The sequence below is a fragment of the Melospiza georgiana genome, chromosome 7 (genome assembly GCF_028018845.1).
Source record: "Melospiza georgiana isolate bMelGeo1 chromosome 7, bMelGeo1.pri, whole genome shotgun sequence".
NCBI classification, from domain to species: domain Eukaryota; kingdom Metazoa; phylum Chordata; class Aves; order Passeriformes; family Passerellidae; genus Melospiza; species Melospiza georgiana.
In genome coordinates this window covers 21,168,123-21,184,679 of record NC_080436.1, presented here as the reverse complement: position 1 = coordinate 21,184,679, position 16,557 = coordinate 21,168,123, and the positions used below count along the sequence as shown (strand labels likewise).

Genomic DNA, 16,557 nt, shown 5'->3' with positions numbered 1-16,557 from the left:
TAATATATAAAATTATTACACAGCAAATACTCTGGGATACTATTAATTTGTAAATCAAAAAGATGGATGTTATTGTTGTCAATTTTTCTTTAATTAGCCAATCTTACACAGTTTTTCAATCTTATTTAGTTTTCCAAGCTTTTTCTTCTTACAGACATCTTTTATTAAAACAAATGCCTGTCAATTTCTTTTTTCTGAATAAAGAAATGCTGTGATATACAAGGAAAGAATAATTTTTTTCTTCTCTCTTTGTGTGTGTGTGTCTCTCTCTCTTTTTGTGATTTTTTTTTTTTATGATAAAGGTGGCACCAAAAATCAAGGCATTGATGATGGAGTCAGGCACCACCATGGTTGGATATCAGCCTCAGGGCGATAAAGTCAACTTCTTCCGAATGGTCATCTCAAACCCAGCAGCAACCAAGTCTGACATTGACTTCCTCATTGAGGAAATTGAGAGGCTGGGGCAGGAGCTGTAGGGATTGAATGATTTATTTCTTGAATTCACTGTTTTCCAGCACTGGCTATTTTTAAAACCCAGTTCTGCAGAACATGTTTAAAGGAAATTCTGTAAGTTGCAATCTCCTAAGACATCCTTAAACAAAACAACTATAGGCTACTGAAATATATATGTGTTGGTAGATCATATTATTGAGGGAAAATGTATTATCTTGAAGTTGAAGTATTATTGACTCTTACATTGGTCTTGTTTATTGTAGACAGCAGAAAATTAATAGATATTAAAATAGCAAATTAAGATCTCTGCACAGTATATATGTACAGTATAAATAAATATATATAATTATATATATACATACATATATATATATATATATATAAAGTGGTTATAAAGTTAGATCAAAGCCACAGCATGTTTTCCACTTTAAGAAAATTAAGTTTTCCTTCAACAACTTTGATGTGGATAATGTGCTACAAGTTTTTCTGCCAGACAGAAATAGACATATAGAAACATTTCTAAAATGTAGATTCTTAGGAGCTAAAGAAAATGTATAACAGTATTAGATCTTATTGTTGGTGCTTTTCTCACATACAAAACAACAATCTCTAAGAGCACCTTTGAGTAAAACAGTTGTACTTGCCCTTTAGTGTCAAATCAGGGGATGACAGTAGCAGAGTCATTGTAACAGGTATATTATTGCTGTATTTTTAGAGGTTAATTTGTGTAGATTGTGTATATTATTGTTAAATTAATTTGTGTAAAAGGATTTAAATGTAATAGTTTTACAGCAAGATAACTGTTTAATTGTAGGTATCTGAAACATTTGCTTATTTATATGCAGAGATTTACCATGCTGAAGAGTTGTCTTGTATTTTCTTCTGTTTGTAATGTAACCTATTTATATATTATTGAAGTTCTAAATAATGTTTATGGTATTTTAGTGTCTTTGTGAGCCAAAGAATAAATATGAAAATATTAGTCGACACTTTTGTTTAAATCCTAGTGCCCTTAAAGTATAACTTACAGATAATTTTACTGAAGATAAGGAATTCTGACATTGTGTATAGACTATCAAATTATTGGATCCCTTTAATCTATTAGAATTATTAGAAATTTCAGTTTTATTTATTGTAATGTCAGACTGTTCAGTGTTCTGAATGCTTTTCTAGTGAATATTGATTGCTAACCAAGGCCCCTGTTTTTGAGTTTTATTTCAGAACTGACCTCTGTGACCATTTGAACTAAATTCTGTGGGAGTTTTAACCACATCATTCTTTTAGTGAAATGGAATTTCACTAAAATGGAATTTGGAGCTTATAAATTAAATAAAACCAAAAGGAATCTCAGTATCTTTTAATACAGCCAGCTTGTCCCAATAATTTCAACTGGTTAGTCTTTTCAAAGTATAGACACCAGATTCATCTGCAGCTTGGTCAATTTTAATCATTAGCTAATCAATATTACTGAGTGGAAAAGTCCATACTAGAAACAGAGTAGTGGAACAAAATGGAGATTCAATAATCCTCTGTTCACTGAGTTAGTGTCATGGTGATAAATGGAATATGCTAATTTCAAGTGTTTTCAGACGTGATTCTTTGCAAAGCAGTAATTAATGGCTTTTTTTCCCTCCCCTCCACCTCAGTAATAAAATTGAATTATTTTAGAAACTTTCAGTGAAATACAGTCATGCCGTGCAGTTTTTGCAGTCTCTCTGACCCCTGTCAGTCCTGTGGAAAGACAGCTACAGGTAAGAGAGATTTCCATCCTGCAGGTCCCACTGGTTGTCCTTTGAGGATGGTATCTCAGGTTTGTGTTAGCACAGGGAGAAGGAAGAAGCTGCTACAGTAAATGCTGTCTCCTACAGCACAGCCTTTCCAGGTTTTCATAGATCTCTTGCTTATTCCTCTTTCAAAATCTTCTGTAAAATCTTTTCTTCAAATTGAGTTGAAGCGAAAAATTATTGTAAATTTGTCACTGACCTTTAGATTTATGAGTATGACTTTCTAAATTGATCTGCATTGTTATTCCATATCATGAAACCCCCTAGTAATCTTACCAATACAGTATTCCTTTCATTAGATTTTTTCCAGACAGTGTTGTTAGTTTCTTGCCTTCTTGATCTCAAACCTCAATCTTGCTCAATTATAAGCCTATTGTATTACTGTGAATTCAACACTTGACATTTCCTGATGGAAACATCCATGCTGTATGACCTGAGGCCTGCAGTACTCGTGTAGTTGGCATAAACATTGACTTTAGTGTTAACTTCCATAATATTGAATGCTATTCTTTATAGATACCAGCTATTCATCAAAACTGGAAGACCTCTCATTGAGAGCTGTTCTTAGAGTACAGGAAGAAGCTTGTTTTGAAGAAGCACATGTCACATTTTTATTTCAGACTTCTGTCTGAAATCTGGTCTCAGTTTTACTTTATTCAAAGGGCAGCTACAGAAGATTGAAAAAATTCTTTCAGTCCTTCTTGTTTATGAGAAACAATATGAGCTAATATAATTAATCCAAAGACATATAACTGGTGACTTAGCTTCACTAGAGGATTTTAGGTCTTCCACACAAATGCCATGGTTCTTATGATTACCCCAGTTCTTAGGTGGGAATTTCTGATTTCCTCCATCTCCCTTGTCAATAATGGTATTACTAAAGCTCCATTTCCCCCCCAGTCCTCTAACCTTAATATTTTAACCTCAAGAACCCTATAACCAGATCACCATCTCAACATTCTAATAGTAGTTTAATGTATCTGAGCTGTTAATTCTCCTTGAAGCAAATAAATAAGGTGAAGAGAACCATCCTTATCCTGATCATGAAGCTGTAGGAAGGACCAGAATACAGCTGATGGCATTCACACAGCACACCCCTGACAGTTCTGAAATGCAGTCAGAAACAGATCTAGATCTCCTCAGTGCATGTATAATGTTTTGCTCACTAACATTTCTGCTTCTTCCTTTTATGAAGTACCTTGTGTTTTGAAGGTTAAAAGCATCAGAGGCTCTTCCTTTTGCCATTGATGGTTTGCAGCTGAGTGGGAATAATGGAGCTCCTTCTGCTTGTTTTGGAAGTGAGACAGTCAATGCATAGGTGTTGTCTCTAAAGACAGAGGGCTTAGATTTATCTTCCTACCCTCTGCATTTATCTTGCTTTTCTGCAGTGTTGTGTCTTGACACAGATGACCACAATTGGATTTTTGCAAAGCTTTTGATTCTAACATCAGCTTCTGGGGTGTTTTCCTATGAGATATACTGTGTTCAACAGGCACTGTGCTCGTAATAATTTCTGACTTGGTTAACTGATTTTAACAGAGCAGTTGTACTCATTAGTGAGAAAACTCATCTTTTTTCTTATTAGGTCATTTCCATCTGAGTAATATGCCACAGCTTCTCAGACTAAGGCTCACCTGGAAATTTGCTTCTTTTAAATCCATATACTATTGACTGTGAGAGATTAGGATGTATGGATATACAGGAGTATTGACTAATGTAAAGCATTTTAATTCCAGGTGAGCAACTTTGTTTTTCTGAGGTTTAAAATACACTCTGAGCTAGCAATTTTGCCTTTAATATCACAGGGACTTTTGTCCCTGTAATCACTGTAACTTTGCATGGGTGAATTCAGGTCAATTAAACAGTAGGCAAGATCTTAGCTGAACAGGTAGCCGCAGTGCTTATGAAATGATATCATTTATTTGGAAAAGACTGACCACTGGATAAAAATCAAGAGCAGCTGGTGATTTTGAATGAGAAAAATTCTGATTGTGTTATTAAAGGTAATTTTTAGAGAAGATAGATTATACCATTCATGGCATACAGCCAGAAGCAGGGGCCTTGGGAATAATCCAGAATTTTAAAATTATCATGAAGTTAGCTCATAATCTGTTTTTTGAATGGTGACAAATATGAAGGGATTTTTTAAACAGAATCTCTGTTTTGTGGTTTAAGAAATGTTGAAGTTATAAAGAAGTTATGCAATGCAGTTTTAATTTTTCAATAAAAGTTTATCTTAAAAATTACTAATTTGTCTCATATAATTTTTGTGAGATCTTTTGTTTCCTTAGGAATATGAGACAAAAGCCATGCAACATTGTCCCTCACCTTAAAAATAGTAAGGCAAATGTTAAGGCAACTTTTTAATTTAATTGTGGATTGAATGTGAGCTTGTACCAACAGTGACTGAGGAAGAACCACAAGCACAGAACCTTGGTCAGTTTGGACAGGATTGTTGAGGCATTAGTACTGTATGTAATATGAAAAATGTGCTTTAAAATCTTGGATTACAGACCATGCTTTGGGGTAACCCACTATTCTCTTGTAGGAGATAAAATAATTTTAGTATTTTTACACCAAATGGATTGAAAAAATAAGAGTACATTTTGAACTTCAGTATAATTAAAGTATAATTTTAAGGTAGATATAAGTATGATTTTTTTTTCATGGTATAGATAAATTCTGATTAATTGCTGCTCTATGCATTATCTGCAGGACTGTCATTGATGTTAACACTGTATAGGAAATTTTATTTTGATTACTTTAGGGTAGGATGAACATCCTTCAATTAGGACGAGTTTTCTTAAGAACAGTTTTATTTTTAAGTTAAATATTTTATGAAACAAATTAGTCATGAGAAAAATACATACAATGAAACTTATTAAGTCAATTAGTGTAGCATACAAATACCATCATGTAAAAATTATGGAAGATGATTGTATTGTGTGAGTATTAAGGAATGTTCAGCTTATGCACAGACTATTCACAGACTATTCAGGAAAATGTTAGGACCACAAGAAGGCTGTGGGTAGTTAACACAGCTCTCTGTGGTCAACAGAATTACACCTGCCTGGATTTCTCCTGTAATGTTTTATGATTTGCAAGCTGTGACAGTTATGTTGAGGATGATGATACATGAATTGGGAGTACTGCTCACTCAAGAACAGGAATTAAATGAGGAAGAGATGGGAAGATGCAAACACTATCTGAAAGCAAAAGATGAAAGGAAGGATGGCTGCAAAACATAGAAGGATTTCTGTTTCCTTTGACTATTTGAAAGAATCAGACTTTTGGACAAAGCAAAAGTAAAATTTTTGGTTAGAAGAAAAGGTAAGATGCAAGAAGAGGATTTTAAGTAGACCTGGTAAAGACAGAGAAAAATTCTGCTTCTCTGTTTTAATATTTCTATCTACTGGGGGAAAATGGAACGTTGTTTAGTAATGATGATAAAAGAAAAAGCTGAAGACCTTGAATTATTTCTGCTATGTATAAGTATTCTGTTCAGCATCTGAATGTAATTATTTCAGATTGGATAAGTGTACTTGAGATGTGTATTTGTGAATGTATTTATATGTATTGGTATAAATAAGAAGAATGGGTGCATGCCTTACATACTCAGTGTGTATCAGAAAAAAAAAAGTTTTTCATGATAGTGACTGTTTTGTGTAGGATTTTTCAGGACAGTTGAAGTATGATATTGAACAAGTATATAGTGAAGGAAACAGTAAATTATCTTCCCCTACCCTTTAAAGTATGTGTGTGTTGGATATTTATATAAATGATCAAATCTTTATCATGTCAAATTCAAATTCTCAAATTACATACCTTTTAACAGGATACCAGTCTGGTTCATCTACAAATGGTTGGTTTGATGCAGGAATTACTGTATAAAAATTTATGGCCTTGTGTTTTGTGGAAAGGTGTTGTGTCAAACTGGGTGAGCAAAATATGTAAGATCAATGCAGACAATAGGAAATGGAGAAAAACTAAGTTTAACATTCAAGAAAACCTGGAAAAAATGTCACTGCAAGCAAAATCAACACATGTAAGTACAATTACTTTAGCTTAGATTGTAGAAGTCTATCATCTGTGGCCACAGTGTAAGCTGGTTTGAAGCAGTTCCTACTCAGTGTGACATAATTAAGAGTTTCAATTATGCTGGTGCATAAAGCAGGCATGTTGGCCTTCCAAAAAATAGAAACTTGAGTGCTACTTTAAATCCAATAGGTGAAAGTGTCTCTAAAAAGCAGTGTGAGAAAGGCATAAGACATTTCTCATCAATGTCACATGCTATGTATATCTTCCAAAGTTTGGATGTATTATAAATTACATTCACTGTTTAACACATTGCCTTGGTAGGACTTCCCCTGGGCCTCAGCAAAAAAGACCATTAATCTCAATTAAGCTTTTCCTTTACTTTTGGGAAGGTTGCCTGCAGGGTAACACTGACATTCATTCTTGTGGATATACATCCAGCCTTACCACCAGATAAATTCTTTATTTCCATTAGGCTGGGGCTTCTTGTGGTTCCTTGTTGCATTTTCTGGCTGTGAGCACCCTCTGAAGACAAAGCCCTTATTGAGTGTCTCTTCCAGGTGATCACTCTCCTGCCACACTCACAGCACTGGCCATCACTAACACACTGGCACAGCTCTTGGTTATCTCAAGGGGCACAGCTTCACTGGGCAGCAGGCAGCAGACCTCCACATGCTGGGTTTACCAGTGCTGAACTAAAGAACCACAGTTATTTTGATTACAGCAGGATTTCCTATTTGTGAAAAAAAAAAAAAAAAGTCTTTTACTAATTCATTATAACCACTACTCCTGATTTGCCAGTAAGTGTGCTGCTACAATAATTCACTGTGTTCACTTATCTTGGCTGCACTTTACAAGTCTATTACTTGTACCTGACTCAGGTATGTTTCAGGGGTACTATATTTCTTCATACTGTTTTGGATATCATGGCTCTTCTATTAGTCTACAAATTTTCCAGAAGAAGTGTGGGGGATTTTCCCACTACAAAAGAATCCAGTTTAGTTTCTGTACTATAAATACCCCATATTGGTGAGTAGTTGTTAGTTTTTACTCAGTCATAGCAAAAGTAAATGTAATTATTCTGTAGGTATAAATTAAATGTCAGCTTTATCTTACAGTATAATGTGATGTGTCTTCTTTTGTCTTCCCAAGCATATGAGGTCTGTCTCTTTGCAAGCTATGATGTCCCAGATTGTTAATTGTGACCTGGCTCCCTGGCAGTAAGAGCTGTAATTGCCATCAGACAGCTCCCTCTGCTTCCTGAAGTGAGTGTGTGCAGACTGATTCCAACATTAGAGCTTATGTTGCAGGTTAAAGTTAAAAAAAATTTCTTCCTTTCAAATACGTCAACATTACTCTAAAAAGAACTACTAGGCCAGTAATTGCTACAATTTTCCTTCCCTAAAAGCCTAGTGTTTTTTTCCTCTCAGAAATTCTGTGACTACAGTGTAAATAATTATGCTTAGCTATTGTTGAACGACTTGAGAACTCATGTTAATTTCATATACATAATGCTGCTGTAATTGTACAATTACTGCTGTACTGGAAGCAGGCCAGAGGTGGAATAGAGGTTCTCAGGGGAGTTTGAAGGCTCTCTCATCTATTCCGTAGCTCAGATCAGAGCTGTCTCCATTAAGCTGGCAAAGTGGCCAAAAAAGTCACTGAAATCACTGGATCATGCTATAGAGAATTGGTTGGATTCTCAGAAAAATGTACATGGCTTGAATTTCCAACAGGAATGCCTGTTCCCCTCTAGTCTTTTAGCAAATACACTTAATTAAAAGAGCTTCAACAAACATAGGGCCCTTACCCTATGACCATGCCCTCACTTTAGGGTTTATGTAGTGAGCTACTAATTCATCCATCTACATAGGTAATTTCTAAAAAGGCACAATACAAGTGTACATCTTGTCCTTTTGAGGTGACTTTTATGATGCTTGTATCCCCATTCATGCGTTTAACCCAGAAATAAGTTTTGCACCTTGAAGACTGGTTGTGAGAGCAAAGGGGGGAAGAAGAATCCCAGAATTTGCTCCCTGCATCCTTCTCCTGGACTGTGCAATCTGCAGCACAGACAGTGGGACAGAGCTCTCCTGTGCTTTTAGTTAGTTTTTAGCTAGCTGAGGCAGTGAATTTCCCTGGACTGTGGTTTTTCTTCTTCTTGGAACTGTTTGAACCTGCACTGGACTGAAAACCCAGAAGAGCACCAGGAGCTGACACCTGTGGCCACCAGGGCCTGGGTTGCTGCATTCCAGCACCAGAGGGACTGAACACAGACTGAGTGAGCCCAGTTACAGCTCACTAAGGGAACTTGCTGAGTTTGTCATCTCTCGGAGCAGCAAGAGGTTTTATTGTGTAATACTGTTCAATTTTTTTGTGCTGCTGAGTGCTTTGCCTGTTAATAAACAGGGTTTTTTCCACTTTTCTCCAAGGAAATCTTTTCCTGCACCAGTTATGGGAGGGACCACTTGAATTGCTTTCTAAAGGAACCCCCTTGGGGGCTTTCTCCCAAATCTGCCTTAAACCAGGACAGTCTCTAGGCTTGTAAAAACAAATTATTCTGCAAATACAGGACATCTTCAACATTTTAGAGCTAAATAATGTTCTATATATTATCTGTCTTCCCAGTATTCCATATTTCTTATCCTTCCAGCAAATATATCAATAGATCCTTTCAAATGTGTGTACAGGGGAGAGAGAGTGTACAAGGAAAGCTTCTGTGCCACGCTGCCAAACCAGCCCCTTATGCCCATCTTTGAAAGGAAGACCGGATTGTGAGGTTGTTCTACCACGAGAAAAAAACCCACTTGGGTACATATTTACCACTTTTACAAAGTGGTAAAACATTAGAAGAAGCCAAGAATTAATTTGATACCACTTAAATGATGTTCATTGCATATAGTTTGAAATAGACATCAGCATTGAGTAGGTTATTTTGTAAATAGAAATGTAGATTAATATTTACCAGTCCTGACTGCTTACTTATAGAGTTTTAGATCCATAAGGTTTTTCTGGCAGTAATATTTTTTCATTACATCCACAGGCACTAGGAACCTTTTTTGCCATCTACATCACTCAGCAAAAGGTACTAAGAGGAATTGTGTAGAGAGGTAAAGCTTTCTTCCACCCACTTTTTTACTTATGTTTATCTATGTTAAGTCAGTTTAATTTTCTAACAGTGTTGATGTCTGTAAAATTGGATGTTGGTTTCCTAGGCTAAATAATACAAGTTTCATTACTAAAATAATTTGATATGGCAAAGGGCAAAGTTAAGCAGTGAAAAATAAACTGCATAGAAACAGATGTGTAGAAAAAAGAAATCTGAGCTAAGAGATTATTCTGTCTCTATGTGATTTGAGTCTGATGTGCTCTCTGAAATGCAGATTCAGCAAGCTGAGCAGCTGTTCAGCAGTTACAACAAAGAATACCAAGGATTTAGAAAAATTGAGGCCCATTTCCCTATTACACTGTAAAATCAGGCTTTTGTCTCCAGTTGTGAATGAGATATGATTTGGTAGGTTCTTGTCCACTAAAACCAAGTCATATTCAGACTTTGACAATTTTTAAAAATAAATCAATTACTGTTTGAAAATCTTTTACATAGTAAGTTATACAGAATCTTCTCATGGAGAACTGGATATATATTTTTAAATCAGACCAAATGTCTTAATCAGTTGTTATATAAGAAATTAAGAAAACAATATAAAATAATTGATTTAAAGCATGCATATAAAAATACATCAAATGTTAGAAATATTTTACCCAGAGTATTTTGATTTTACATTATTTTGTTATGCACTACATCCTACAAAGTTGTTATATAAGAAATTAAGAAAACAATATAAAATAATTGATTTAAAGCATGCATATAACAATACATCAAATGTTAGAAATATTTTACCCAGAGTATTTTGATTTTACATTATTTTGTTATGCACTACATCCTACAAATAGCTTTTAAGCTACCTTAGAAATTGAGGCGCTTTATAATTTCTTTTGTATTTATCCATGCTCCATAAGGCACATTGTAATTGTAGCTAGTTTTATGAGCCTGTATTATTTGTAGGTCTCTGGACTTGGTAGCATTTTATAAGATGCAGCTGTTGAACTGCTTTTAGCTGGTTCAGTAATGGTTGCAATTGTTTTCCAGTTGACTGTAATTCCTGGGATTTAGTTGGTTTGTTATTTAAAAACAACAACAAAACAGGAAACCTTTGATAAATTACATTCCTAATTTATGTAGCTATGTTGTAATGTGTTGATGGCTCTCTAACATATTAAGACTTAACAGCATAAATAAAGAGGTAGTTTAGAACCTAACATTTAAAAAAAAAGTGACTTCATCCTGGTGTAATGCTATTGAATTTTAGTGCAGTTACACTAAAGAAAATTAAGGTGAAAGTGAGTGAACTAGAACCAGGTGTACTGCCCTGCTTCTAAACGGGATGTGACTGTAGTAGAAGAAAAAAGGAGTTTAGGGAAAAATAAGGTCAGGGTGATCACAAGAGACGCTCTGCATCCCTTTTGTCAGCCTACACCTTGGTTTCCAGCTGCAATTTCAGGGTCATATTTCATGGCTGAAAATCAAACAACTCTAACCTGCCAGACTTTGCTGCTGTGGTACAGCTGCACGTAATGGTACGTAAGAACGGTGGGCACTGTAATTCCTCTGTGACTACTCTGGTTATATTGTCCAAGACCCCTATTCAGGGTCATGTCCAGATTTCTTTTGAATATCTCTAAGGATGAAGAATGAGGATGAATCTGATATCTGGTGTCTCCTATTTTCCTTCTGTATGTGATGGTGAAGCCTGAGCACATACCTGGAAGTGAGAGTAGATTATTCCACTTGCAGTTAGGAGGGAGACCTGACTAGTAAATGAATAGTATCTAAACTACCTTAAAATCTAGAGACCTGCAAAAAATAAAACAAAACAACTCTCCCCCAAACAAACAAACAAACAACAAACACCCCCCAACCCTAACCAACAATAAGAGATCCAGTGTAAAAGGAGACTAAATATTTTCATCTCCTTTCCAGGTATCAGAAGAATCAAATTTCAAGGTTTAGATCTATTAATATTTTCTATTTATTTGGCCTGAACAATTATAATACTAAACATGCTGGAAAAATCTCACAGGTGATAAAGAATTGTATTGTGTATTTACAATGGAGAAATAAAATCATTCCCCTCAATCATCTTAATATTTTTGACAAGGGTTAACCATTGCAACCCTCTTATACAGAGTCAGATGTTTCACTTAGAACAGAGAAAATATTGAAGAGGAAGGAGATGGGATCCTCTGTACCCCAGGTGCTTGGACTTCTTCATGAATGACTGGTATTGACTGAGACAGTCTTCCAAAATTGTGTTGCTGTTCTTAAAGTAGTTGTGTTTTGATCTGTTTCAACAGCTTTGCTAACACTTTGCACTAAACAATTTGCAATCACAGCTTTTCAAGGCAACTAGAAACTAACCCGTGTTTTTCTTTTGTTTGCTTTTTAACTGAGTAGGATTATCTAAGCTGTTTTTTATTACAGTAATTAATTCAAAAGCTCTCTAATATCTGTTTCTCATTATGACAGAGTTAGGTCATGAATTGTGTATTAAAAAAAAAAAAAAAAAGAAACAACTGTAACAAATAAGAGTTACTGTTCCAAGATGTGTTCCAAGATGTCTGTAATTTTGCATTTTGACTGCATTTTGCACTGATCAGACTTTAAAATTGCTATTTTCCAGTTCACATTTTCCCAGCTTAGTCCCTGCATAAGGCACATTTTAAAGATTGAGCAAAAGGGAGTAGCCAGTTTTACCAGGGAGGGTACAAGGAGTTAAAACAAGGTTAAACTGAGATGAGCTAGAAACCCTCTACAAATCTTACATTGTATATTTTAAAAGACAAAATGGGCTTGTACAAAATGCAGACATATTGGAAATAGACCCACTGCCTTTGATATTCTAAAATGAAAAAGTATAACTCTAAAGCTTGTGTCAGTAGCCCCCAGTCAGCAGATTTTCTGTTTCCCACTGGGCTTTCATTGAAGAGAAGCAGTAAGAAGAAGCAGGTGGAGAGAAGGCCAGGGGAGCAAAACTGAGCACACAGGTGTATAGGTGAGGACAGGTCTCAAGGCCTGAACCTGAGAATTGCCTATAGGTAGGCCTGTGGCTGTAAGCCTGGGCTTCTTCCAGCTCCTGCTGGATCAGGGCCTTAACCTGCAATTTCTGGTTCTTGCAGCACTCTTATGTTCCTTTTCTAAGCAGTTCTGTGGCTTCCATCAAAGCCAGTGGGTAAACTGCCTTTCCTCTGCTCGTTTTTGGCTGCAGCAATTTCCTCTGTGCTTCTGTTTGTTAGTCTCTTATGGTGACCGCAATTTTTCCCCTTCATGCTGACTTAAGTAGGAAAAAATTTCAAATGATCATCTGTTCTCAATTTTCTTCAGCCATTTAACTCTTTCTATCCTTGATGTTGTTTTGCTTAGCAGATTATTGGCCTAAATCTCTGTTCCAGGAGTGTCTGGGCCTAGGAAAACATCCAAATTTGTGTTGGAGGTTAAAAGCTCCATGTAACACCACACAGTTCACTGAATCTGACACCGTATCAAGAAAAGACACTCAAAGAAATACACTTGGTAGGTGATGTCTGTCCCTGAAAAGAAATGAAACATCTTCCAGAAAAATCTTTGAAAGTCCTAGCTAATGCCTTGTACATAATTTCTCTCCAAAGTCACACTCTAGCACTATCCATAAAGTCAGAAGGAAGAAAACCCTCATGGTTAAGGTTCAGTCATTTATGTGACTAACACCACACTCTTCACAGTATGTTCTAGAATAAAAGCTGCTCCATATATTCAAGGAGGTATTGCAGGACTCAAACCCCTTGGCTCTAGTAGTGATCTACCCAGAACAGCTAGAGGAGGAGTCAGTGCCAGCAGGAATAAAGGGGCAGTTCCAGAAACTGGCTGGGTCTTTCCAAGTGGTGCTATATCACCAGTCCTGCCAATTGCACTGACACCTGCAAATGCCATCTCAAAATAAATAAAAGCTATTCCAGCACATCCAGCTGGGCCCACCAGCTCTTGTTTCCCAAACTTTGTGCTTGCTGAGAAATTAATCTGATCAGGTGGCATTAGCAAGGGCCATTGAATCATTCTTGTCAGCAGTATGGGAAAGCATTGTTGTTCTGTGTCATTTGGCTTTCAGTGCAGTGATTTCAGATGACAAACTGCTCATTTGATTTTTAAGCTGAACACATGGGTGACATCCTCAGTTGCTGCCTTTGGGACACTGCAGAAAGCAGGGAGAGCTCCATCTGCCTGCAGTGACATGGAAACCATGTCAAACAGATGCTTGTCCAGGGACAGTGATTCTTGTCATAAACTACTCTTTAACTTAGTTTAACATCTCTAGGTAGCTGTGAAAATGACTTCTGGCACTTTATCTTGTGCTATAACTCATTGGTTTTGCTAATTCACCCAGGAAGTCCTTTAGCATTTCCTCTCTGGAAGTGGTGCCAAGAGCACTCATATAGCCAGCAAAGGAAGGATTAACCTAAGCCCCAGCTTCTAGCTGCTCTCATTAGAACATGTGAGAGAACAGAAATTCCAATTTTTTTTTTGGAGAAAGGTTGGGTGCTGCATTGGGTTGACACTGCTTTCTGGCTAGGCTTATAGGATCTGATTATGTCCTAGGATTTTTCTCTCTTCTTAATCAATTTTATTTGCTCCCTCCAGCAAGAGCTCATTAAGAGAACAGTCATCTGGCTTTAACAAGCTCCACCTACAGAATAATTCTACCCAGTAGTAGTCCTCCTAGGATTTTAAGGCCATTATTTGAGGATTGCCACTCCCATGGCATGTATTACATTACCAGTTTTCAAATTGTATTCAAACTCCCAAACCTAATCTAAAATTAAATAATGTTCACAAGGACAGGCATCCTGCTTTCTCAGGGATGTGATAAATACTAGCAGAAGCTCAAAAAATACATTTCCTTGTTGTGGAAGATAGCATCCTTCTCCTTAAGACTTGCAGGAAAAGAAGTTATCAGCTATTGAGGCAGAAGAAAATTAATCATAAAAGACTTTTCAGGCCAAGAAAAGATAAAGGACAGGGAATTGAATGTTGGTTTTGTTGGGTTTTTTTCTGAAGGGGGGATTAAAAATAACTTAAAAATGCGTAGTTATGAAACCTTTCATATTACATGTCAAGATGAAACAATTCAAAAATATAACAAAGACTAAAAGGGTCTTTTCCTGAGGCTAAAGCAGATTGAGCTTTCTCTGAGAGCAATGTATTGCTTGGAGTCTGGCTGGAAAGAGGCTAATGGTGCTTAGTTTGTAGATGTCCAGAAGATGGAGGAATGTGCCCTTCTGTGACTAATGAATGCTCTTAGGAGGGCTGTCAGAGAGCTGGAGCTCTGTGGGCAGGAAAGAGGAGTATTGTGAACATGTATAGCCCATGGGGCCAGATCATCCTTGTGACAGAGTCTGAGTGCAGCATTTGTCCTGTTTATCTCAAATTCCCTGTGACAATGTTTGTTTTATTCCTTCTTTCTGTGAAGAAGGACCTTCTAGGAGCTTTGTATTTCTCTCTCTTTCACCCTATTCACATGTCACAGGTTAGCCAAAAGAGAAGTGGCCCAGTCAGAGCACATGTGCAGCACAAGTCAGTGTTTATGGACTGCCTGGCTTCAGAGGACCCCTGTTCTGGGCTTAGGGATGCAGAAGAAAGTGACAGAGCTTCTGGGAGAGGCAACTCTCCGGTGACTCTGCCTTGGTACCAAGTGACAGTACAGTTTTAGAACTGCTCCTGCACGCTGACAACCAAACCTATGAAGGCCAACGCTATAAAATCAAATACTATGGATTAAACCATCACACAGATTTCTTTTATCCCTGATATTCAAGAACTATATTTGGCATTTCTGCTTGGTCAAATCTGCCAGGGCAGGTGTAATTTCTCTTGTTAATGCTCAATGTGTTTGCAGTAACTCTGTAAAGCCTACAGAAAAGGTCTGGACTTTTTTCCAAGAAGGACCTTTGTGTCAGGCTCAATAAATGGGACCCTGCTCAGGACAGGACACTAAAGGATTTAAAATATGACTCATTTTTAAATACAGGGAGTTTGTAGTGTAATACATTTTCCAGTACTGATTTCTTCTAGAAGAGTCTTCATCAACAGCTGTTCTGAACATCCCTCAGTGGACTCTGGCAGTTTGGTAGTACTGTCAAGCTGTAAATTTGCTTTCCTGTCTTACTGGTCTTTTATCTTAAACTGTAAAATTTGAGTTGGGAAACTCCAAAGTAAGTTTTTTGTTTTGGGGGATTTTATTCGTGGACCAACATCTGTCATTAATGTTTCAGTCTGTATTTTAGATAAAGAGCTCTAGAGAAACTGTAGATAAAGCAAAATGTAGAGCTGACTTCTTAATTCATGATCAAAGAATTTAAAATGCTTTATAGAACTAAAGCAGAAGTATTACACATCACTACACAAAGTACTGAGCACCCAAGACACTGCAGAATGGATTCTGTGAGCAAAAAAAGTTCTCATTTGATTTGCTGAATTTAAGAAAACAGGATTTTAAACATCCCTGGTAAATAAAAAGGAGTGCAGCAGCAAATCTTTGACTATCAACAAAGTCTCTTAGTATAAGTAGTTTCCAAAACTCCAGATTTTAGACTAACCACTTGGGTCAAAAATGACTGACAACTCATGTAAGTATCATGTAATGAATTGGTTGGAAATTACTTAATTGATCCTTCATTATGAACCCTTCTTCACAGCATCCCTAGCTGCAGTACTCCCAAAGCCAGCTGCTATCTACAGCTGAATAGTAGCAGGCACATTAAGCCTCTTAAATACTTGCATTGTGATTCCTAAATTGGGTGGCCAGAACCTTAGTCTATGCAATTGCTTCTATAATTAAGATTCTATCTGTGTTTCTATAATGAACCCTGTTTTCGACTCAATACATTTTAAAGAAACTGCTTTTCTTTTTTAGCTGTGATTTCTCATACATTGTGTTATTTTGTGGTTAATAATGAAGTGAATCTTTGAAACATTCTGACATTTGTCATAAACTCTGTGCCCTCTCTTAAACATTCACCAGTGCATCTTTTACTGTGAATACATCTATTTAAAGGTTATTCTCCTCTATTATGTCTCTTCTTCATAATACACTGTAAAAATTCTTAACACTATGCTTCAGGCCAGAATTTGGGGGCTGATCTCTGTATGAAATGGAACAGCAAGCTAGAGTAAGGATTGCGAGTTTAAGGTAAT

General features: G+C 36.5%; 1 protein-coding gene across 1 annotated transcript in view; it reads left to right on the top strand.

Annotated features, from left to right (window-relative positions):
- GAD1 (glutamate decarboxylase 1) overlaps positions 1-4,483 on the top strand; it is a 32,913-nt gene extending 28,430 nt beyond the window's left edge. Inside the window, exon 17 of the mRNA XM_058027452.1 lies at positions 303-4,483. Within this exon, the coding sequence (XP_057883435.1) occupies positions 303-476 (174 nt within the window). The 3' untranslated portion in view covers positions 477-4,483. The remainder of the gene's footprint in view (positions 1-302) is intronic.
- Positions 4,484-16,557: the final 12,074 nt, after the last annotated feature.